The sequence below is a fragment of the Peromyscus californicus genome, unplaced genomic scaffold (assembly GCF_007827085.1).
Source record: "Peromyscus californicus insignis strain IS unplaced genomic scaffold, ASM782708v3 Scaffold_16__1_contigs__length_79575227, whole genome shotgun sequence".
Classification (NCBI taxonomy): Eukaryota; Metazoa; Chordata; class Mammalia; order Rodentia; family Cricetidae; genus Peromyscus; species Peromyscus californicus.
In genome coordinates, this window is record NW_026294458.1 from 2,401,551 (window position 1) to 2,414,713 (window position 13,163).

The 13,163-nt window shown below is 36.7% G+C and overlaps 2 protein-coding genes across 9 annotated transcripts in view; one reads left to right on the forward strand and one right to left on the reverse strand.

Annotated features, from left to right (window-relative positions):
• Yars2 (tyrosyl-tRNA synthetase 2) overlaps positions 1-13,163 on the forward strand; it is a 52,793-nt gene that overhangs the window by 30,364 nt on the left and 9,266 nt on the right. The gene's annotated exons all lie outside the window — the stretch shown is intronic.
• The window catches only part of Dnm1l (dynamin 1 like), a 61,114-nt gene that overhangs the window by 21,235 nt on the left and 26,716 nt on the right, over positions 1-13,163 (reverse strand). For 4 of the 8 annotated variants that reach the window (XM_052739964.1, XM_052739962.1, XM_052739959.1 and 1 more), the window contains exons 3-8: positions 11,422-11,460; positions 10,132-10,178; positions 9,703-9,774; positions 7,440-7,526; positions 5,417-5,579; positions 1,573-1,693 (exon numbers count right to left, since the gene is read on the reverse strand). In XM_052739964.1, the coding sequence (XP_052595924.1) occupies positions 1,573-1,693; positions 5,417-5,579; positions 7,440-7,526; positions 9,703-9,774; positions 10,132-10,178; positions 11,422-11,460 (529 nt within the window). The remainder of the gene's footprint in view (positions 1-1,572; positions 1,694-5,416; positions 5,580-7,439; positions 7,527-9,702; positions 9,775-10,131; positions 10,179-11,421; positions 11,461-13,163) is intronic. The other 4 variants (XM_052739961.1, XM_052739960.1, XM_052739955.1 and 1 more) reach the window with 1 other exon arrangement.

Genomic DNA, 13,163 nt, shown 5'->3' on the forward strand with positions numbered 1-13,163 from the left:
AGACTGATATAGAAATGTAAGCATACCTTAATCAGCTATATTTTACTGATCGGCAGGTGACTAAATTCTACCAAGAATAAAGAAGTTAACTTGAAGTGTAATCATCTACAAATACAGGATTCCGTAGTATATACAGCACATGCTTGCCTGAAAAGAGACTAGCTGGACATTGTCCTTAGGTGAGAAAGAAATGTATACAGAAACAATTGGAATGGACCTTAGATATCACTTTATAAACTATTTTCATTTTTAAATGACCTGAGGCTTATTACAAGTGACTTAAACCTTATTATATCCAGACTATGTAGAAACTAGAGTTAGCACTCGGTCTCCTGATAACTGGTTTCCTCACTGTACAGAAGCTGAGACCTGAGAGAGATGTCCCCTGAGCACAGCACTGCCTCCCACTAGCAGCACTACTCTGTGAGAATTCCAAGGATGCCATTGCAAACCACTCACTGTAGAATGTATAAAACATGGGCACTCAACAGTAGTTGGTTTCTTTTCTATAATTTTTAGTATCAGTAACTTTTTGGATATATCTTTAAAGTTTCCAAGTCACATCCTGGCAATAACACAGCATTACTAATGATATGGTATTAAAACAATCATTAAAATCCAACCACCTTTAAATTTTCTTGAGTGAGTACAAATTAGATAGTACTTTTTCTCTATACCAATACCACTCTCATACATAAGTAGTAGGGAAGAATTTGTAATTATTAAATCATCTTCCATTTTGTGGCACTGATTATCTTAGAAACATTTTCCATGAGAAAAATGAAAGAGGAAGGACATTTTTTTCAAAGGGCCACTGATGCGACTCTGAGTAAGAGCATCTGCTGCTAAACCTGACACCCAAGTTTCAACAACAAAACCCAAATGGTTCCGGGAAGGGGAGAGCTGGTTCCTGCCAAGCTGTCCTCTGACCTCTACATACATGCTAATAAATACTTAAAAAACAAAACCACCACCACCAAAACTCCAAAATACTCAGAGGCTTTTGTCTCTTTACAATGTAGTGACCCTGCAGCAATACCAGCATCAGAACAAGAGGGAACAAAGGGCAGCAACACATTTCAGACTCATTTTCAAAAATTCAGACTTGCTTTGAAATGAGAATGCTGTGACTCTTATCCCATTCTTTAAAAGATTTCTTTTTATTAAGCCGGGTGGTGGTGGCGCACGCCTTTGATCCCAGCACTCGGGAGGCAGAGGCAGGCAGATCTCTGTGAGTTTGAGGCCAGCCTGGTCTACAGAGCGAGATCCAGGAAAGGCGCAAAACTACACAGAGAAACCCTGTCTCAAAAAACCAAAAAATAAAAAAAAAACCATTTCTGTTTATTTATGTGAAAATGAGTGCATACATGTTTACATATGCACATGTATGCTGGTGGTATCCTCAGAGGACAGAAGAGGGTGTTGGATCCCTTGGAGCTCTAATTACAAGTGGTTGAGTCACTCAATGTGGGTGTTGGGCATTGAACTTGGGTCCTCTGTAAGAATAACTAACAAGTGTTCTTAACCACTGAACCAACTCTTTAGCATCCTTACTCCATTTTAATTGCTAACCTGTTAACTACTCCAATTATTCCAAGCTTGACTGGAATAACCCTTCCCATCAATACATCCATGGCATCAGTACCCGCATCCATGAGATCAAGTTTGGTGATTACAGCTAGAGTTCTGCGCCCTGGTAAATATAAAAAGGAGGGGGAAGAGAGATTCATTTAAAAAAAGCATTACATTCAATAAAGGAAACTCTTCACCTATAATTCTACCTAACACATTGCCTCTTTCATCATTTTGGAAATATTTTTCTAATATTTGCTTCTAGTTATTTTATATGAAATAAATTTAAATATGGCATACAATTTTAAAATTTGTTTTCACGAGTAATTTTTAAAAATAACTTTTTAAAATTATGTGTATGTGGGTTTCTATGTATGTGCATGCAATGGGGGCTGTAAGAGTGTTGGATCCTCTGGAGCTAGAGTAATAGGCAGTTGTGAGCTGACTGATGTGGGTACTGGGAACCAAACTCTGGTCCTCTGCAAGATTAGCAAGTACTCTTAACCACTGCACTGAGTCAGCTCTCCAGCTCCGTAAGTAATTTCTTATTAGTTCTTAGGGCAACATCTCTAAGCATTTTTCATTTTGTTTAATATTTACTATTTTTGGTGTACAATCTTGCCCCCGCCCAACCTCTGGCAGTGCTGGGGAAGAAACCTAGGGCTTTGGATATGCTAAGCAATCACTGTATTAGTGAGACATACTCCCAGATTCTAATTCTATTCTTCTGACAAGTACACAGCAATGCATAACAGCTCCACCACCCCACATTACTCTTTTGCTAAACAACCAAACCTGTCCTTCAGTCCTACTTCTGTATTCTTTGATTCACCATGACGCATCTGAGTGCTGTCCACACTGTAGTGGACATCAGCAGGTCACTGTTCAACAGTATATGGTGTACTAATCTGGCTGTTCATTCTTGATTTGAGAAATACTTGAGTTGTTTCTAGTTTGGGAGAACCATGAATAAACTTGACATAGATGTTTGTATACAAAGGGTTTTTTAATTCATTTACTCATGGGGGGTGGAAGGAGTGGAAGAGGCATGTGAATACAACAGCAAGTACAGAGGTCAGAGGACAACTTTCATGAGTTTGTTTCTTTTTTCACCATGTGGGAGTGGAGGCCTCCAACTCAGATCATTAGACCTGGTAGCAAGAGCCTTCACGGGCTAAACCATCGCATGCTAAACCATCACCTGCTAACCATCGCCTGCTAAACCATCACCTGCTAACCATCGCCTGCTAACCATCGCCTGCTAACCATCACCTGCTAAACCAACACCTGCTAACCATCGCCTGCTAACCATCGCCTGCTAACCATCGCCTGTTAACCATCGCCTGCTAACCATCGCCTGCTAAACCATCGCCTGCTAACCATCGCCTGCTAACCATCGCCTGCTAAACCATCGCCTGCTAAACCATCGCCTGCTAACCATCGCCTGCTAACCATCACCTGCTAAACCATCACCTGCTAACCATCGCCTGCTAACCATCGCCTGCTAACCATCGCCTGCTAACCATCGCCTGCTAACCATCGCCTGCTAACCATCGCCTGCTAACCATCGCCTGCTAAACCATCGCCTGCTAACCATCGCCTGCTAACCATCGCCTGCTAACTATCGCCTGCTAAACCATCACCTGCTAACCATCACCTGCTAACCATCGCCTGCTAACCATCGCCTGCTAACCATCACCTGCTAACCATCACCTGCTAACCATCACCTGCTAACTATCACCTGCTAAACCATCACCTGCTAACCATCACCTGCTAACCATCGCCTGCTAACTATCACCTGCTAACCATCACCTGCTAACTATCACCTGCTAACCATCGCCTGCTAAACCATCACCTGCTAAGCCCCAGATTTCTGAAGCAGGGTCTCTCTTGAGTGGACACCAATCCGGGCTAACCATAGCCTCCTGGATGCTGGTGTTACAGTGAGCTAGCATGCCAGGCTCCAGAGGTTTTCATATGAAAATTTAATATGGGACTGCTGATTAAAAGTTGTTCCTCATAGTCAGGCAGTGGTGGCACATGCCTTTAATCCCAGCACTTGGGAGGCAGAGGTCAGCCTGGTCTATATAATGAGTTCCAGGACAGCCAAGCTACACAAAGAAACCTGTCTTGAAAAAAACAAAGGCAAAAGAAAGAAAAATAAAGTTGTTCTCCTTTCCCACAGTAAATGCAGCACTCTACACCAATATATGTAACAATTCCAGCTGCTCTGCAGGTACAACTTTAAATAGGCATTTTTCAGCTATAAACATTTTTTCTTTTGTTCCAAACCTACAAAATCACCACTTACAGTCTTCTTACATTGTGTTATCCCCATTAAGAAGTTGCTTCTAGGGCTGGAGAGATGGCTCAGAGGTTAAGAGCACTGACTGCTCTTCCAGAGGTCCTGAGTTCAATTCCCAGTAACCACATGCTGGCTCACGACCATCTATAACGGGATCTGAGACCCTCCTCTGCTGGGCAGGGATACATGCAGACAGAACATTGTATACATAATACATAAATAAATCTTAAAAAAAAATATATATATATACTTAAAAAAAAAAGAAGTTGCTTCTAAATTACACCTAATTGCTTGTGTATGTGCATGTGCATTATGTGGAGTCCATACATGAGACATCTTCCTCAATTGCTTTCCATCCTATTATTTGAGACAGGGTCTCTCACTGAAACTGGAACTCCGGGGGGTCTTCCCTCCTCCCTTTGCCCCAGCACTGAGGTAACTAAGGTGTTTTGTTGTGCTGACTTCTAGGGATTTGAACTTGTGTCTTTGTTCTTACACTGCAAACACTTTTCCAACTGAGCCATTTTTCCAGCCCCACTTCTAAAATTTTATACTATATATATTTTGATACTAATAAATGTATTTGATAGTAATATATACTAATTTTTGATACTAATATATATTTTAGTATTGAATTAATTATTTCCTTGTAATGTATTGTCAGTTTAGATCATCTACACATCAAATTCCAGGTCAGTCAGGACTACATAGTGAGACATTGTCTCAAAAAAAAAAAAATTACTAGATCAAATATATGCCCATCTTATTATTGCTTATTTTATTTATGTATTTATTAATTTATTTAGGGACAGGGTCTCATGTAGATCAAGCCAGCCCCAAACTCACTGTGGGTGAAAATGACCCTATCCTGCCCTTACCTCCCACTAATTATGGAAATTTTGATTAACACTTGTTAAATTTTTATTGAAATTATTTTTCAAAGCAGGAAAAAAAAAGCTGCAACACAGATGTCGGTCTTCAAATATATAGGTGAAAAAACTGTTTCCTAATTGGTCAGTTATCTCTACTCATTACAAAGCTAGCATTGGATACAGACTGAGAGAAGCCTCTGATAGCCTAAGTATCACAGAGTCACAATCTGGGTAAAGAATGCCTTATAAAAGAGATACCTTCAAAGACAGACTGAGTGTCTATGTGCTTTTTATCTGCAGAAAGTAGATTCTGTAATTATTTCCTGTTTCATAATAACGATTATGAGTTATTTATTCTTAAATGTTGATTATTCAAACACTGAAATTTCATTTACACAAATAGGAAACATTTTACAAAGTAATTTGATGTTAAAATTATTGGGTAGCTACTGCAAATATAGACCTTATGGAAAGTATTTTTGCCTACCCTTTACAGCAATCAAGTAACTGTTTTCCATCCTAATTGCTGTTTAAAATTATGAGAAAAGTAGGAAAGCATTTCAAGATCTGTATTAACTGGAGATATTCCTTTTAATAATATTCTTTTTTTGAGGACAGATTTACCATGGTAAGTCAAACCTTTATTAAAAAGAACATCGGTCCTTACCATCTGGATCCACCTCTCTGGAAATCTTGAGTGCCTCTGATGTTGCCATATCTGTATTGGCAGCAGTGACTGCGAGGATAATAGAGTTGGGATTACTGATGAACCGAAGGATGAGTTCTCTGATTTGAAGCTCAATATCCTTTGGCTGATCTCCTACAGGTACCTAAACCAAACAAAGATGACCAATAATCAAAACCAACTCAGCTTTCACTACAGATTTAGTTTATAGAATACAAGTGTTTCTGTATTTTCAAATAGCTAAAGTAAATTAATAATGTGCTACAAAGGTATTTGTGAATCTGGTAATGTGCAAAGCCTCAAAATATAACTCTACCAAATATCAAAAATTCACTATTGCATAAATCATGTCAAGGACTGCTGAATATCAACTACATTATTTGGCAGATGAATTCATTCATTCATTCATTCAATGTTTGGTGAGAGCATCTGGCACTCTTCTACATGGTGGGTTAAGTCTAGGAACAAAATCAAGAGATTCAAGCTCCTGCCATCCTAGAGCATCTGTCTTAGTAACAAGAGGCAAACAATAAACAGACACAAGTGTGTCATCCAAGTGGCAGGCAGGGCTATCAAGAACACAGAGCAGAACAGGCTGGGCGATGATTCTTTTAAATTCTTGCTTTTCATGATGTTTTAAAACAGAATAAACAGGGTCTAGCTCAATTAGATAATGAAATTTAGGTGACCAAGCAGAAATTAAAGGCAAAAAGAAGTTCATATAGGTACATGGGGAAAGAACATTCCATACTGAGTGAGCAATAAGGGCAGAAGCCCAGAACAAAAGAAACTAGAGAAGAATAATACATAAACCAAATACAGTGGCCTGTAATCCCAGGATCTGGGAGACTAGGAGGATAAGGAGTTCAAGGTCATCCTCAGTTACATAGACAGTTAAAGGCCACCTTGAGATGGAGAAATAAAAAAAAAAAACAGATTAACAAAGTGAAAGAATAATACAGGAATAGATATTTCCAAGAACTTAGGCTTGTAACTATCACTACTCTCAGTAGAGAGAACTAGGAAGTCACTGAAGAGATTTCAAGCCAAGAAATGATACAATCTAGTTTTCACTTTAATAGAACACTGTGGTTACTTAAAAGTAAAAAACAGGGGGCTGGACAGATGGCTCAGTAGTTAAGAGTCTGTCTGCTTTTCCAGAGGAACCAGGTGCAATACCCAGCACCCACATGGCAGCTCAAAACTATCTGTAACTCCAGCTCCAGGGGATCTGACACAGTCACACAGATATACAGTCAAAACACCAGTGCACATAAAATAAACAAGTGAGACCTATTATATATCCTGTAATTTATACTAATCCAAGTGAGATAACAATTGCTACCTTTGCCATGGATATGCAAAGAGGTGATAGAATTCTGGATATATTATAAAAATAAGGAAAGCCCAGAGATCACTGAAAGGAGGGGAGATAGAAAGTAATGTCAAAAAGATTACTGTATGGTTTTGGCTGATCAATTAGTACAGTGTAATTGTTAATTATTAAGATAGGGAAGATAATAGAAGGATCAACTATAGTTAAAGGACAGATCAGGAATTTGGTATTAGACATAGCAAAGCTGTAATGTTAATTAAAACATTTAAATTTATACGCTAAGTGGATAGCTGGACAGGTATCTCGAAATAACTTGAATGTCAACATATTCAAACTCATGCACTTAAACCTGTAAGATCTGATAATACTATCAATCTAATCAGACTGCATTTTGTGTACCTAAAGAGGCCAAGAGATCCAAAAAAGAAAAAAAAAAAAAGAAGAAGAAGAAATGGCCAGTGAGATTATAGATGAAATTCTAGACTATGATACCCTGGGAGCCAAGGTAAATAAAGCATTTTAAGAAGAAAGGAGGGTTCAACTATATAAAATGTTGTAATAATAACAGTAACTGCAAAATCAACTCATTATTTTCATATTAAATTAATGTTAAAAAGAAAACAAAATACATCTCTTTAAATGAAAATGTGAGCAATAGATATTCCTTACCTTGGTCATTCCTGGTAAATCCACAAGTGTCAGATTGACAACATTGGGTGAGAAAACTTTAAGATGGATTGGTTCAGGGCTTACTCCCTAAAAACAAATTCCAAATATATTACAATCAACATTGAATTTCAAGAATGAAATGCTAGAGTAAACTACATTCAATTACATAGACTTGAGATGCTTTAAAATACTTATTAAATTATGGTTCCTAAAATTTTTCAGTAATAGAAGCTTAATGAAACACATAAATGAGAAGGCAGCCAATCATGTAAACAAGGATTATAACTCTATTCAACCACATATCATTAATATATAAAATTTCTTCTCCCTTTATGATTTCACTTTCTTTTCCATATGCATATGCCATTTTAAAAAAGAGCTTAACAAATACGTACTTAATAAAAGAACAATGCATTTTTCATTTATCCAAAATGATGATGTTCCTGAGCTGAGAGAGTAACAGGTAAGAATTTGGTCCCAGATATTTGAATAGCAAGTGGCAAAAGTGTACACACAGAGTGAGAGTTTGCTCAGGCAATGTACCTTAATTTTTAGACCTCTGAGACAAAAAGCTACCCCTGACATAATCTAGTCCTCTCTAGTTTTATTCCTGTCGTAATCCAGGTTCAACATGGTGTAGGGAATTTAAGAAATGTGGTAACAGTACTAACTCCAAGGTACCAGCTTAGAGTTTGACAGTGAGCAAAACTGTTACTTAAAGAGGCAAATATTTTCAACAGGCACATAAAACAGCTGCAAAATCCGGGTGGTGACAGCACACGCCTTTAATCCCAGGACTCGGGAGGTAGAGCCAGGCAGATCTCTCTGAGTTCCAGGCCAGTCTGGTCTACAGAGTGAGAGCTAAGACATGCACCAAAACTACACAGAGAAACTTTGTCTTGAAAACAAAACAAAACAAAACAAAACAAAAAAAACCCAAAAAAATCAAAAACAACCCCAACAACAACAACAAAAACAAACAGTAACAACAACAAAAACAAAAAACAAATAACAGCTGCAAAAATGCCTTTCTGTCAGGAAATCATTTCTGTATCACAGGACCTGGCAACAAATATATACTGAATATTACTGCTGGCTCAGGATCACTTGTGAGGTTTAAAGTTCCCCCAGATAACTTTATAGAATAGCAATATAAACAAAAGTAATTTAAAAAAAGGGCACAAAAAGGATTTAAATGAGACTGATTTTGATTTTGACATTAAAAGTATCTTAGACTACTTGATTTAAATTCTCACATTCTTAGAGAGTAAATATTTTACTGGAATCAAGTACTATGTAATTAAGACCACAAAATATAAGTGAAATATTTTATATGTATAAAAGTTTTCAGGTGTGTATGTGTATGCACACACTTGCACACGTAGGTTTGTGTTTGATAATCTGTGTTAACTGTCAACTTGGCAGAAACTAGAATCACCTGGGAAAAGGGCATGCCTGTAGGAGATTGTCTTTATCACTCTTGAATTGGAAAGACTCATCTGAATTGTGAGTGGTACCTCAGCTATATAAGTGGAAAAAGACAATTAAAAATTAGTATGTATTCATGCACTCAATGATCTCTTCTGACTCTGAACATCATGTGACCAGCTGCTTCAAAAAGCAAGCGTTTGCTGTGTGACTTCCCTGTTACGATGGACTGTAACTGGGAACTGAGCTAAATAAACTCTGTCCCTTCAGTTGCCTTTGTTGGGGTATTCATCACAGCAATAGAAGAGAAACTACAACAGTGTGTGCTGCTGGAGATCTAACCTAGGCCTCCCATCAAACAAACCGTCTATCACTGAGCTATGTCCCTAGCTCATGGTGTTTATAAAACTATTTCCCTGAACTCACATCCTTCTGCCTCTACCTCCCCAATCCTGGGAATTCAGAAATAAACTACAACTTACACCAAAAGACAATTATTCAGCTAAGTTTTTATATTTGTGGAATACTACGTTTTAAAAAAAAGATTAAGATTATGAATTTATAAACCAAGCCCGGCAAGATACAGGATTGTAATTCCCAGCTACTCAGGAAGTGAAAGAGGTGGATTCCAAGCTAAGACTAGCCTGGGTAATTTAGTCAGACACTGTCTTTAAGATAATAGCTCAGTGGTAGAGCGCTTACCTAGCATGACCATCAGTACTGGAGAGAGGGAAGATTATGACTTTGCAATGTGCTCGTATATTATTATATACAGAAAATGTTCAGCAATATATTTACTTTTGTTTAAGTCTTCTAGGTTTTAAACAGTGCCTACCTTATTATTTCCTGAAATTCTTTCAGTTTCATTTTCAATTTCTTGTCGAATTTCATCAAAATCTGTGTAGAGCTAAAAATTGTTGAAACAAAAAGAACCATATTCTAAGTAAGATCGAATTCTTAAGGAGTGGAGGCCATATTTAAAGAATATATATGGATTTACTACAGAAGATTAGTTCACAATTTCCCATATATACATACATTTTTCTAAGATTTGTTTCAAAGTTGCCTGATCTCACAACACTTAAAAATCTCCAAATCAGAATGGATCAAGTCATGTTAAATCACTGAGGTTAGAACTGTTACTGAGACAAGTTTTATTTTACAGCAAACAAGAAAAACAATGCCAGTAAGAAACTATATTCCCTACTATCCTTACATAATGTTATTTTCTATATGTTATTTCTTTATATTCTTGAATGATTACCTTGTTTTTGGTGTGAAGAAATTTACCCCATTCTTCTGCTTCAACTCCTAGAGAAAGAAAAACTCATTTCTTAGAGACTAAAAATTGAGCTTTATAGTTAGGAATTAAAACAATAACACAGTGAACTGCTTTTTACTGACTAAAATTAACAAGTGTCTCAACTTTAAGACTGCTAAATACACATTCACGTTTTTAAAGTACGGCATAGACTACAAAGGCAGAACTAACTTCAAGTAGAGCTGCCTTCAAGTCCTACCAGTGTTTGAAATCTAGTTATGACAAATAAATTGTTCATTCCCTATTTGTTTGTGATTATGATAACTGATAATTTCTTTAAATATCTTATATATGAAAGCAGTTTAACCAACAAAAACTTTTAAAGAACCATAGGAAGAAAAATTAAGAATTCCATTGAATAATGCAAAAACAAATTATATATAACAAATGTGTACATAACATTAAAGTTTAAAACATGCATGCAATATGTGAATGAAATAGCTAATTTTCCCATTTGAAAAAACTCATTGTCTTTTAATTGGTTTTCTGTTGGCTACACATTAAGCTCTCAGTGACAGGGTACTGGCTGCTTGCAGTGCACACTGACAAAGTGATTTCTCCCAAGGCCAAGTTGATGTTTTCTCACGGAACTGTAGAACAGAAATGAATGAAATGAATAAAAATAGAAATAATGTATGTACTGTAAGGACCTGACATCTGCTAGTTTCTAGTTATAGTCTGCTCCTCTTGACATCTTACCCAAGCACAGCTATTCTGTTTTCATCAAATTCAGAAGCTTAAAATATCTTAATAATTTAAACTTTTTAATGCATAAGAGTCACCTGAAATAAAAATAAGATATTCTCATAAACATTTATTTAGTAAAAAGTCTATCGTTCTTTGTTGGAATAAAGGTACATAAAACCAGATCCTACTTGAAGCTTGGGACCTTCTTCCAAGCAGCATTTCTGAAGGACCAGATTAATCGAGGTGACACAACTCACAGAGGCAGTACCACATACCACAGGGGTATTTTTAATTTAATTGGCCATATAAAAGTTTCATTATTTTTACAATTATGTTTTTGTAAAAATTAAAGTAAATTCTCCATCAAAAAGGCTTGCATGGTAATGCAATGCCAAAACACTAACAAGAACCTCTAACACCTGCAGTCAATGTGGACAGGCAAATAAAAATGGAAGGAAAACAGATGCACACAGCCTGTAAGGGTACATAAGCACACATGCAGGCATTCTAGAAAAGAAGGGCTAAAAACAAATGGATATAGGAAACCTTTAGAAAGGTGTCTTGAGTTTTTCCATGTAGCAGGGTCTGTAGTTAAAGAGAAATAGCACAAAGTAATTTTAATGCTTATTCCTAAAACTTTAAACTTTTAAAAAAAAACTTAAATGTGTAGAAACATGATTATAATTCAAATGCACATAAGCATTTAATTATTTAAAACTTATTAGAATTGTAGGAACAAATATATTTCTATGTACTATAAGCAAAGCATATTGTGTGTAATGCCTTGACTTTTTAAGGATTTTAGTAAACAAATTTTCATTATAATTCTTTTACTACTGTTGCTAATTCTAAATGTATTAAAATTATTTTACTCTCAAAAAGTTTGCCTGAGCTATTTGAAAGTCTACTGTTGGAAAAGATAAAGTATCTGGTTTAAAAGAGCCCAGGAAATATGATAAGCACATCCTTTGAAACCTTCAGAATTAGTAAGTAAATGCAATTAGTCTATTTGCTAAAAATGACCGTTTATGAGTATTTTCTTTGTATTTAGCAAAATACCACAAACATTAAGTCTTCAAATTCATGAACTCAATCCAACAGGAATCTACTGTCACAATTCTTTCACTTCTGTTAATTACATTCATTACACACAAAGTATTTTAGCCAGTCTTCACAGACCTCAGGTTAAAATTACTCTGCTTCATTTTACAATGCAATGCTCTTAACACATCAATAACTGGGACTCTTTTATGTGTAAAACCTCAAGGAGCTTTTATAGCTTTTATGCCCAATATGAAACTGACTTTTTTTTTTTTTTTTTTTTTTTTTTTGGGTTTTTCGAGACAGGGTTTCTCTGTGTAGCTTTGCGCCTTTCCTGGAACTCACTTGGTAGTCCAGGCTGGCCTCGAACTCACAGAGATCCGCCTGGCTCTGCCTCCCGAGTGCTGGGATTAAAGGCGTGCGCCACCACCGCCCGGCCTGACTTTTTTTTTTTAAATGCAAGAAATTTGTTTCTGTGTCTAAAAGGAAAAAATAACACTGACTCCTGGAGGCGACCTGAACAGAAAAACAGTAAGCGTGTAACTTGGGCCCGTGGGAACAGTGGCACTGTACCCTTCATGGATTTAAACTAATAAAAAGTAAATAAATAAAAGTGGATTTGTAAGATAAAATAAAATTAGCCGGTCAGTGGTGGTGCACGCCTTTAATCCCAGCACTTGGGAGGCAGTGCCAGGAGGATCTCTGTGAGTTCGAGGCCAGCCTGGTCTACAGAGCAAGATCCAGGACAGGTACCAAAGCTATACTGAGAAACCCTGTCTTGAAAAAAACAATAAATAAATAAATAAAATGAAAAGAACCATATACAAAAAGATTTTGGGTTTGTTTTTAACTTTTTGGTGGCTTTTTTGTGATGCTTTCTTCAAAACTAATTTTTCTCACTGTTCATGTTTTTTTAAATCCAAACTGTATGTTAATCTGCTTCATTAGCTCTTAATTTCTACAAGGTCAGAATGATTTGGTAAGCCTAAATGGCTTATCCAAAGAAGAAAGTAGTTTTGATAAGAAGGTAAGGATAGCTAGCAAGGTGGCTCAGGAGGTAAAGGCCCCTGCTGCCAAGCCTAATTTCCCGAGTTCGATCCCCAGGACCCACATAGTAGAAGGAGATAAGCAATTCCCCAAGTTGTCCTCTGACTGGGGCACACTTGCAATATCACACACATACCACATCCACACACATATTCACACATAAATAGAAATAAATGGTTAAGAACTTTTAAAAAAGGAAA